The sequence below is a fragment of the Strongylocentrotus purpuratus genome, unplaced genomic scaffold (assembly GCF_000002235.5).
Source record: "Strongylocentrotus purpuratus isolate Spur 01 unplaced genomic scaffold, Spur_5.0 spur5_scaffold_16, whole genome shotgun sequence".
Taxonomy (NCBI): Eukaryota; Metazoa; Echinodermata; class Echinoidea; order Camarodonta; family Strongylocentrotidae; genus Strongylocentrotus; species Strongylocentrotus purpuratus.
The window spans coordinates 30326988-30339385 of record NW_022145601.1 but is presented as its reverse complement, the minus strand read 5'-3'; the positions used below and the strand labels follow the sequence as shown (position 1 = coordinate 30339385).

Here is a 12398-nt window from a genome sequence, read left to right as displayed (position 1 = left end):
TATTTTTCTCCTTGTTTTAATTTTTTTTAGTGACGACACTGGTGTGTGGAAGGGCATAAACCCGATGGGAAAGATCGGTTACTTCCAACGCGTGGATACGGTTGCCCTCGGCAACAGTCAGATGGGAAAATTGAAGAGGTGGAGAAGCGGGAGGTCATCCAAAACAGAAAACAGAAGAAGGTAAGAACATTTTCTACAAATTTGATTGAAATGATATCACTTTCTATTTTCAGGGAGCTGATTATGTAAAGAGTAAATCTCTTTCCTACATACCCTCTTTATATTGTGAAATATTGCATGTAAGGTACTGATTGGTATTGTGTGTGTTTAATTGTGAACAAATCAATGAAATATAATAATATTGGCTTGATATGACTGCACAGTTTATATGGGTGTTTCTGTGGCATGATCTTTCAAGCTATTTGGAGTTTTGGGTTATGACATTCTAGACACGTTACATTTATTGGAATTCTAGTGAGTTATTTGATATCACGATATAATGACTTAATTCATTCAGTATTATTACATGCCATTCATATTTACTTCAGAGACAGAATTATCTGTATTGGGTCATTCAGTATACTCCAGCTTAGCTTGTATACAAGTTTATTTTGCTGTTTTATCATAATGATTCATACCATATTACAACTTTCATTTTATGATTTTGATTACATGGATATATACTCTCATTTTATTTTATCGTTTAAAGATCAAAAGACGAAGACAAATTATTTAGAGCCCAAAACGTCCACTAGAAATTCAATTGTTCAATAAATAAGGGAAATAGACTTTTTAATGCTAACTAATAGTAGCTTTAATTAAAGCATTCTAAAATAATGAACCTAATCCAAACATAAACATGAAGTGCATAGAAGAAGAACAAATTAAAGTATATGATATTTGGCTGTATAAAACTAACAGCTGAGTTTTAGTCATAATTAACAGCCTTGGTGCTTATGTAAGCATTTGCAGTATTTTCTCAAATTTGTTACAAAATATAACGCAGATTAGTCATCTGTTTTCAAGCTATTATCCTGATGACCTCATCAGAATCACTCGGGCCAAAACAAAACAAAATGAAAAATGAAATAATATTTTCTGATTGATATTGATTTAGTTGTGGATTAACAAATAAAGCAATTACGTTATGATTTAGGATGTGGTTTTTCAGGGATCTAGGATTGTTTTCCTTGTTTTGAATTGATGTTCAAGGCACACGAAAGTTCATGCATGGGCAATGTGTATAACAGTGTGGGATGTCGTTGCACTGTACGTGTGTTCACGCATGGTTACACAAACTAGTGTGTCAATGCCCCCACATGAGAGTGACACAGAGTAGTTATTTCAATTTTTATCGGAAGATGAGGAAATTCACATATTTCTTGCATAAGTGCCAACATATTTCCCCTCTAATCAAAGGACAGCTTTTGAGATCAATCCGGGAAAATGGATATTATGTCACTGTTCTTCACTGTGTGCAGAATATGCACAGTAGATTGTTTCAACTTAATTATTTTGGGATTTCTTTGGTATTTGATTATTCAATTGCTCAATTTTGAAGGAAACAAAATTCTTGGGAATTAAAGGGGCCTTTAGGATTTAGAAAGCATGTTTTGATTTGCCATATTATATAATTTATTCATAAACCATTTTGCAGCATATTGTATGCATCACAACGACCAAAACGACAGAGGTAAGACATCAGATAAACTGCATAGTTCAGCACTTTTTTTTAATGTCATGCTTAACTTCCATTTATTCAATTCCTTTCAAAATCATTAAAACAAAAATTCAATTTTATTAATCATATTTCAGAGTGGGACCATTTTTTATTACTAGCTGCATGGGGCTACGTTCTTCTCTGCTTTCTCTTCAAAAGCACATCACTTTCACAAAAGGATTTCACATGAAATCATGCAAAATCACTACATTTCACTTTGATGCCATCACTCTGGGGGCTTCTTTTGAAAATGTATCACTTTTTCAAAATTTGACCTTGCGTACCAGTACATGTATCTACAGTATTTTCTAATAGTTTTAGTGTTTCTTTGCATGTTTTATTTGTTGTTTGTTTTCAGCATCTTGTGCATCTCTTTCCAGCACAGTCTTGCACGCTCTTATTTTGCATTTTGCATTTTGCACTGTGTTTTGATTATTTAAAGGCAAAGTAAAGCATTCTCAAATGTCAGGAAATAAAAAATGAGATGATGATATTTGGTCACATACAATCTTTAAAAATGTACTTGCAGTACATGTAAACACAGAAGAGCATTAACACATACCTCAAACAGAGTTAATACCCTTCTGGCTCCAAACAGACGGAAAACTAGATTCTTGGAAAGACAAAATTGACATGACCGAAACTATACTTTGCCTTTCATATTTATTACATTATTTGAAGGGATTCTAATCTTGTTACATGAAGTCACTTCAGCTGATTCAGTTATCCAAAGCGAGTGAAGTGTTTGTGCGTGAGTTGCTGTGATGGTTTTGCTATTGAAGTGGGCTTAAGCAAGCTATACGAGACGGGCCTAATATGAGAATCGCTTCTTCTTTCCTCATCGTACCCCTTCCATAGAGCCTGAGAGTGTTGCTAATTCTGCATTCATGCTTTTTCTGGTCACAAATTTCTTTCTTTTCTTCAATGTGTGAACACGATCGTGCAAATCTTTCCATAATTCATGCACTTGTGCAAATTGTATCTATGGATTCATATTACAATTGCAGCTCAATCAATATTTATTCATTTATTTTTAGTTAATTCTGTCTCTCTTTTATTAAAAACGTAACCCTTTGCTCTTTTACTAGGTTTCTTAACATTTATTTTCCTTTCATTTCCTGATTTTTTGTAATGGAACAATACATAAATTAAGTATTTGTATTAACTCTGAAAAAGAAAACCCCTTCATCTCTGCACTGCACTGCACTGCACTGCACTGCACTGCAACACAATTTTACCAGAGCACCTGTGATTTGATTATATAATTATTCTTTGTCTTTTACCTTGTGAGAAATCATATGTTCTTTCGGAACTGTTTTGTTATTTCAACTACAAAACAGAAGCTACCTGGAGGGAATATGTAAAACTTCTTTGGTATAAATTTTATAAATCTTGAAGGTGTTGAAGATAAAAGCAATAAGAGAAAAAATCCATGTCATGATTAAATCTAAAAATTATTAGGATTCTCATTCAATGAATAGGTCTTTTTTCACTATTGACTTGAGCTGATAAGCTACCGTATACTACTTGGCATAAATCTTGCCTTAGATATTTTAAAGCATGTAAAAGCTAATGTATGAATTTAACATCCCTCCTGAATGCACCCTTGATGGGGTGCAGGATGTACCCGTCTGATACCCCCATGTAGGGTATAATCTGGTAGAGAGGGGTGTGAAGTTGGGTGTGGAGGTGGAAGGGGGGGGGGGGACGGGTTGAATACCGGTACCACTATGCCACATGTCTGCTGGAGAGGGGTGTGTGGCGGGTGGGGAGGGGGGGGGGGAATACTGTGATCATATCATATAATATCTGCTGGAGGGGCGGTAAAAAGGCGTGGGGGGTTTAGTGTAATATAGGGGTTAAGTTAAGGGAAGAAAAAGGAATTGGTGTTGGACAGAATAGAGGGGTAGGGGCAAAATCTTAAGAGAAACATATATTTGTTAATTACATAACTACATCAATTTCAAGGGAATGAAATGCTAAGAACAGTTCACAGGTTTAAGTCACTTGCCTTTCTATAAGATACTTTTATGTCAATCGCCCTTCTGACCCTTTTCAGGGTAGGAACAAGTACTGGATTACTTTCTTTAGACATCAGTAGGAAGCACCTTCTTTGCTACTTTTTTATGAGAGAATGTCCTCAATTTCACCCTTTATGGGGCCTTTCAATGGAACATCAACGAACTTGAGCTTTTGAGTTCCGACAGTTTTTCGTGAAACGCTGCCTGAACACTTGTATGACCATACTCATGCATGTACATCACATGGATAGGGCTTGATTCTCTGTGTTCTATGTTTTCAACGTATCACCTGTTAATTAGAACCAGTAGCTGAGGACTGTTGATGAGATAGATGATGGTCATACCATCTGCTAGTGTTTTTCCTCAGTGTATCCTCTTGATGAATCACACAAAGAAGTCAACTGAGACATACACAAGTCTCCTTTCTTATACTAGCATTGCCATGCATGCTGATGTGCATTGCATTGGTGTATTTCATGTATTTAATTTTTTGTTTTGGTGGCTCTCTCAGTATTCAAAATGTTTTCTGATGAAAGGTCCTGTACAAATTAAAGATTGCAAATACAAAAGGAATTGAAACAACAATTTTAAATATGAGAACAAATCATTGCAAAGATTTCTTTTTAAAAACATGATGTAAACATGTAAAGAGATATCCGTGCAGTCTATACAATGTCATACCTTTCAAAGTCTATTAGCAAAGAAAGCGAATTATATGGCAATGAATGGGAATATTTGTTCTAGATTTTCGGGGCTTTTGGGGGTAAAATTTTGTGAGATTATAATAAGGAAAAGCGGACAACAAATAGTTTTGCAAGTCATCCTTTTCTTATAGATTTCTGTAAAAACCAAGACAAGTGAATAATGTTGATTGCGGAAGTGCAGTCTGACAGAAGGAATAAATGGAAATGATTCATTAGAGGTTTTCCTTTCCTATCAGTCAGCATTAAAGGTAAAACAGAGTAAGAGTTTGAAATGAATACATGGAGTTCATTTTGTGGGATATAATACAATAAAAACTTGTCTTGATACAAACATTTATCCACCCTTGATTTAAAATGTTGAATTGTTGTATTGTCTGCTTGTTTTTTTTAATGTTTTTTTTAAAATTTCTTCCTCTCTTTCTTAGCATGATCCACACATTAAAGCGTTGTCAAAGAAAATTGTGCATGAATACATTTGCATGGGCATGCTTCAGACTTGCATCAAAGTTTTGTGCATTATGTATTTTTTTTTTGAACGATCAGCTTGATTAAGAAAGGGGTCACAACTGTCCTGTAGCTGTAAAGTTTAAACAGATTAAAACTTTTTTCGCAAACCAGTGTAGCAAAATATCTTAGTAAAGCATGTTTGAACATATACATGCATACATGTATGCACATTGTACACAACAATGTGACCTACAGATAGTCAGGGCTTAACTGGGCTTTTTAATAAAACGAGATAGCGTTTGAGAGATGCGTTCTCCGTCCTAATTTGTCCTTAGAAACTGTACAAATTATCTGTTTAGAGCCAGAAGGTCATTAACCCTGTATGAATTATCTGAGTGAATATCAGTTTGGCTCTCAGTAGATGATATACATGTACATGTATGTACATGTATATTCTAGAGTAATTTTGATAGGATTAATTTGGTTTTGCATGAGTGCATGCTCATAAAGTAGAGATTCTGCATGTCAAAATGAAATTCAAGATTTTATTCCGATGTTCAAGCTCACCCCTTCCTTAATCAGCTGATCTTTTTATATTTAGTACTCCATTGCTTATAAGATTCACTCATTGGTGTTTTCTTCCATCTTCCCTTTCTTTATCCATATATCTCCTATATTTCTTCTGTCTATTCTAAAAACTCAACATTTCTCTGTTCATTCTCAAATTCCATCATATTTTCATGGATTTATTTTCATCTTTTGTTCCTGTCTCTTTCTTCTTTGGGTTATATTTTTATCATCCTTTTTCAATCTTTTTCTTTCATACATCATTTTGATCTGTATTCACTTTCTCCTCTCTCAATCTCTGTCTTCCTATCTTCTCCCTCTGTCTCCCAATTATCTTCCGTCATGTTTTCTGACGGGGGATGTTTATATATCTCACGCTTGGCCACCCCGGTGTTGCGATCCGCACTCTCCTATTATTGCTTGGTGGCGTCTGTGTGGGGGCTTGGTAATACGTTCGTTCGTTTATCTCGTGTTCCTCCGGCCGGGACACACACACATCCTCATCCACTACCACCACCATCATCCATACCTCAACTGCTTCTCATTATATTGGTATCTGTTCGTGTGTGACGCTTGCCACTGACTATATCTTGCTACCCATCTTACCTGCGTACGTAGCTGGCATGGCCATGGGTATGTATTAGATTGGTGTATATACATGTAGTCCCATTGGCTTTTTCCATCCATGTTCACTTTGGTTTGCATTTTATTTTCTGGTGTTCCTTTCTTGATCATCTCTTATTCCTTCTGTTATTTGAGTTATCTGTCCCTATTTCAGTTTTGTTGTTTTGCTTTGGTTTTATTCCTGCTTGCTCTTTACTTATACTTTTGGTTTTGACAACTTTAAATTTTGGAGCTTTATGTGTGCTTTGTTCTAAGTTCTTTGACTTCTTTTTATTTTGTTGTTTCTTTTCCTTTTGTTGAATTGCTTCATCAAATGATGTGTACTATACTTCATTCCTAATGTCTGTTTGGTATTGAATAACTGTTTTTCTTGTGTTTGTAAGTTTGTAACCTGTCTTATTACATAATTTTTTTCCCTCTTTCATACAATGTCTGTTTTTATTCGTTTTCTTCAACTCTCTTTGTAATGTTTATTAGATTCTTATTGCTATAAATTCATTGTGCAGTACATAAAATTATTGCAAGCTATTCTATAATCATGAATATTCATAATCATTGAAATATCAGTGGTATTTACTACCATGATTATTATGATTGTATATTATGTATGATGTATTTAAATTGTTTTGTATTAATTTAGCTGTGTGTTTATCTTGTAACCAGAGTGTACGTATGTGCACCTAATATTATACACCAGCGCAGAAATGTTTTTTCTATGAATAATATCACTTGAAGTTTCTTTTCAGTAAATGGTGATTATATGGGAGCACTAACAAAGCTGAAAAAATTATTATCAATTGCTTTATCACTGTAACAAATCTTATTTTATACTCATATTTGAGGGAACAATGATATGCAGAGTGATTTGCATAGACCATTGAACTTCATATATTTTTCCAGATGTTCCATCTTTCCTTTCTTCCTGGCACTTGTGCTTTAATATCTCATTAGGTTTCACTGTACCGGTATGTGTTTCTCTGACTTCCTATCTCTCTCTCTCTCTCTCTCTCTCTCCCTCTCCTCTCTCTCCTCTCCTCTCTCTCTCTCTCTATCTCTCTCTCTCCCTCTCCTCTCCTCTCTCTCCCTCTCTCCTCTCCTCTCTCTCTCTCTCTCTCTCTCTCTCTCCATCTTTGTGTATTTCTGTCACTCTCTCTCTCTCTCTCTCTCTCTCTCTCTTTTTCTGTTCTTCCGTTGTTATAAGGAGGAAACTTTGAGAATAATTGCAGAAATGGTGTTGATAGGAGCAGTTTATATTTAGAAAGTGATCTAGTACTGTACGTCAATGCCATGTTTCTAGACGATGAGTAAGACTTGTTAAAGACGTTTTCAGCAAAAGTCAAAGCTGGTATATCTTGAACAGTTGAACTAAGTATTTGCATTAGTATTGATAGGTACTTGGTAGAAGCATTAACACACCTCCCCCAGAAATAAAAACATTTGGGAAGGGATAAAATATTTGTATTTTTGTAGGTAATCCCCAAAGTAGACAATTTTCAATTGAGTTAAATTGATCTGCAAAGAGAGATAATGGACTTATTATAGTGGACACTTTAAATAAGGATATAAATCTCCCTATGAAAACATATACATTTATTTCTGGAAACAAGAGTATATTTTAAAATTATTTATTTATATAATTTTTTGCCCGAACAGGCTTCCAACTGGTGTAAAATACATTATATATATTTAAAAAAAGGTTACATTAATTTGATTTTCCATCTAAAGGGTATATGATTTGCCTTTGAACTTACCAAATGGTTTGTGATTTAGAAAAAAAATAATAGAGGTGAGTGTGTGTTTGTGGGGGGGGGGGGTGCCTGGACAGGTGTGTACGTCCTGTATGTATTTCAGCTGTAGTGGGATTATGTTGCATAACATTCGCCAAAATCATGGTGATAGCCAAAGTTACAAGCAGTCAGCCAGCTGTTATCACCACACATCTAACGAGTTAATGACAGAGATTGCAATCATTTCGCTATCAAGAGCCAATTTTCATTATAGCTACCGGTATGTTTACATGGGACCGTGGTAGTTTTAAACTTTAAATTTGCGAAACATCAAAGTTTTAAACAGTGATCCATCATTACATCGATGAGGGTCTACATGGGTCCAAAAAGCAAGTAATGTACGCCCTATTCAAAGTTGTAAACTAAGTACCGTAGTCATTGTAACTCGAAGCTGGTGAAAGCTCAAAGTTGATTGCATCCACATGGCACATTACTTCAAGTGAAAACACCCTCTTCCCGTAGTTATTGCACTAACCATAATATGGCTCATGGGTTTAAAAATAAAAAATTATAACCGAAAAAACTAATAGTTTCTTGACTGTTCAATGATGCATCCGCACTGTCCCCAACTATGAGATAAACTTAGTTAAAAACCACAACCTAAACTTATGGACTCTCGTGTAAACCAGAATGTTGTATAGTGGAGACAACATGAAACTTAAAACAATACAAAGATTAGCCTCACTATTGCATACATGTGACCTCATTCTTAAATATCATTTTTGCCACAAACTAGGCATTTATTGTCATTATTAGAAGATTTTGTCACCTTCATTGTTCACTGAACAAAATTAGATTCCTATTTGTGATTGAATAAATATAGATACATATATACTGTTGATATTTGCCAACTTTCTTGATTTGAAATGGATTACCTTATTGTTATATTCTAATTCCTCAATTAGCAGAACTTGAAATTCAGTGTTTCAATTATTTGAAATGGAAGGAGAGAAAAAAAAGGTAGAAAGCATTTACGAAAACAATGCCATTGTAGTAGGTGTGTATTCAACAGTATGAAATCCCTTCATCTATCCCAATTTCCTATTTAATTCCTGCATTGTTGGCTGCACAATGCCATTGTGTATTGTTGTAGTATTCTGGAAATCATGACTTTTGAAAGAGATATAGGTGAGGTCTAAATGGGTTGGAATGTCCTTCCCTTATTTTTCTAGATCATACTGTATTTTTGACGTCTTCCCTATTTGCTTCACCCGATGACGTTTTTTAAACTATTATGAAGGAATATGAATGAAGAGAGAGAAACCAATGATGAATAGGAAATTAGAAAGAAAACAATAGAAATGGAAGCAAAAGTTCAAACTATTATTTAAATTCCGGAGAGAGATGAAAGTGCATTTTAAAGAAGAAGAAAAAATGGCCTAAAGCAATTCTGAATTCGTGATTTTTATGCAGCAGATTGTTGTTTTGGATAACCAAAATTCAATCAAACTCGACAAACTGTGTGAAAAATGAAAATTTACTGTGAACCATATTCACTGGAACCAGGTTCATCTACATACATGTACAATCCGACCTAGGCTTGTGCTGGTTGAATTGACACCAGAACTACTCTTTTCACCTCAATGTCACAGCATTCTATGAAGAATATTCTAATAATTGGAAAGTAATACTAAAACTTTCATTATCAAAAACATTTCCAAATTTTAGGAGCATATAAAGTTGTATAATAATTACTGACATATTTTGATCAAGTGTTTACACTCCTAGTAGTTACCTAACCTACATATGTAAGGATTATCCTGTCTGTCTTAACAGTTTTATCTTTCCTCTTGTAATTTAATCCAATCCCCTTCCTCTTCCTCGGGTCAAATGACGATCGTTGCCAAAAGCAGGAGTTCTGCAAATCCATTCCTTTCCCCCTCCCAAGTTCATATCTTCCCCTCGCATTTGAAGGAGCTAGGCCAAGTTTGGGGAAGAATGTAGTCTGCTGTTTCAGGCATTTTTTGATTCCCATTGCAGACTTTAATTCTGAGTAGAATAGAAGGTGCCTTATTATATGTATAAATATTGCAAAATAGTTTGAGCCAGAAAGGCCTTAACTCACATGCTTTATCAAAAGTTAACGCCCTTCAAACTTCCAACAGGCGATATATATAATAAATGATAATATTAATACATTACATTTATAATGCGCTTAATACAATGTTTCTAAGCACAAGAGAAAGAAGAAAGGAAAAGGAAGAAAAGTGAGAAATACTAAAGAAAAATGTTAAAAATATTGAATTGCAAGTAAATGGCAAAGAAGAATATGACATAACACAAAATAAGGACTGCTAAGGACTGCATCAAAATTCAAAATTGATTGAAATTATAAATAAACCAGATATGGACTCAAAATTATAATAAACCGTGTGAAATATTCAAATACATCTTAAATACAAATTACAAATTATTATATTCAATATAATAATTTGTCGCTGTTTTCATGAAGTGACGGTAGTGAAAAAAAATTGCATTCACTTTGCGTTACGATTTTCCTCACTACCGTCACTTCGTGAAAACAAGGACGAATTATATAACATCTCACCCGCATAGTGAGAGTGAGACATGAGTGTCACTTTTCTGAGAGTGGTGAGGACATCAACATTTCTTGATAAGTTTTTAGGTTCAAATGTCACAAGACTAGATTGGTAAACCAATCAAAAGGAAGATCGCGAATCCCTGTACTGTCGAGGAAGGGGATGGGGAGGGGGGAAAGGATATCATAGTCATTCTGAACAGGATGGAGGTGGGCCCCCGGTATAGACCCCCTCAAAATTAAAAGGGGCCTCCTTTCCATATCTACCCCTCCATTCCTCCAAATACATTTTTTACATTTTTTTTTAGAAGTTTGCTAAGTGAGACTAATTGCCCCCCTCCCCTTCCCATCCCCCTCTTACTGTGACCGATACTATGCTGTGAAGTAACTTCTTCACGGTTGAGGCTTCTTGTGATTTACATCTGTTTTTAATCGTGATGAATCACGAGCCGCCAGGAACTCGGTGGCCCTGTTGCAGTCGTTCCTTGGGGTTTACAATTTGTTTCTCATTTTCCACCTCTACACCAAACCAAGCAACTCCAGGGTTGACGCAGACAGGCGGATCAGAGAGGGATCGGAAAGACAGCAGCCGGCAAGATTTCACGGTGACTTCTCTTTCTTACGATCAACCAGCTACTCTCATCCGACCTCTCCTTGAGTTGAGATTGATCTCAGAGATGGACTGTCGGTCTTGCGGACATTTATAGCTCTTCTCTTGGCATCTCTCGTAATTTAATACATGTCTTTTGAGCTTCAGCCACAAATTTTACCTAAGTTATTTTGCGTCGAACAATTTTCTTGGCAGCCTCTCCATCGCTGCATGCACAGGGGTTCACAGACTGAATTTTTGCACTTTCTCTTCCTTTCTCGACGACGATGACTTGTGTGGCTTGATAACCTGGTTGGATGTGTAATTCAATTGACTGCAAACAGTTTGAAGTGAATTCCATTTTAAGAACGTTTACAGATCAGAAAGCAGGTGTTTTCATCAGTGCTCGTGTTTCAAAATCTTACCGTTTTCTTTTTCATCTACATCTATTTTTGCAATAAATACTTTTTTCTGACAAGTTAAAGGTGGATTATTGGATTCTGTGCTCTTCATTTGCCATCTTTGAAGATTCCGCATAGATAGGATTTTTGTTTGGAATACTCATGATAGTTTAAAAGCAAATCGACTCCCGCATGGAAGTATCCTCAACCTACCTTTGAGAGTCATCAACGTGGTCGCAATTTCACTTCTTGTGAAGTCAAACTTGGATTGCAGTCGCCCTGAGCTTTTCAGAAATGTCTAAAATTGACACAGACTTTAATTGGTGGGTCGTTAGGACCTTGCGCAAAGGAAACCATATCAAGTTCATGCCTGTTGTGTCCAAGTTTGCCAGGTAGGTCTCCCGACAATTTTACAACCTTTTTGGAAAGTTTGATAAAAGGGCCTAATATCTTTCTTTTTTTAAGGAACAAGAGTTCTTATATTAAGACTGATCTTATAAAGACATGGCTATATCGTTGATAGTCATTTCATCTGAGAGTTTGTGTTCAGTTAAAATATGAAGAAAATTAAAATGGTTTATTATTATCTGTTTTGAATTGATTATACATATCATAATTTCTGCATATAGACATTTTAAATGGTTACTGTCATTTGTGAATTGAAGTATAATTCTGCTATGTAATTCAGAGGCCCTTTTTAGACAAAAGAATGAAGGTTCTTTAATAGTGTTTTCAGTGATTAAAAAAAAAGGGGGATTAAGTAATTTATCTCAATTTTGTAATTATATAAGAATCAAAGTTTGAAATATCTTCAAGAGAATTTGAAGAAATTTGCTTTTTCACGCAGTCTTAAAAGGATCTTAATACATCTGCTTGATGTTGATAGGATATTTTTGTATGTGTGCAACGGAAGGAAAATTAATATAATTGCTGATATCTAGAGTATGTAACAATCATGTGAACTATGTTTCTGTCGAAATATTGAATACCTCATGATGA

At 35.1% G+C, this 12398-nt stretch overlaps 1 protein-coding gene across 8 annotated transcripts in view; it reads left to right on the top strand.

Annotated features, from left to right (window-relative positions):
• LOC587777 overlaps positions 1 to 12398 on the top strand; it is a 132835-nt gene that overhangs the window by 93700 nt on the left and 26737 nt on the right. For 5 of the 8 annotated variants that reach the window (XM_030987255.1, XM_030987254.1, XM_030987260.1 and 2 more), the window contains 3 exons: positions 31 to 180; positions 1658 to 1693; positions 6078 to 6092. In XM_030987255.1, coding sequence (XP_030843115.1) covers positions 31 to 180; positions 1658 to 1693; positions 6078 to 6092 — 201 coding nt within the window. The remainder of the gene's footprint in view (positions 1 to 30; positions 181 to 1657; positions 1694 to 6077; positions 6093 to 12398) is intronic. The other 3 variants (XM_030987257.1, XM_030987256.1, XM_030987258.1) reach the window with 3 other exon arrangements.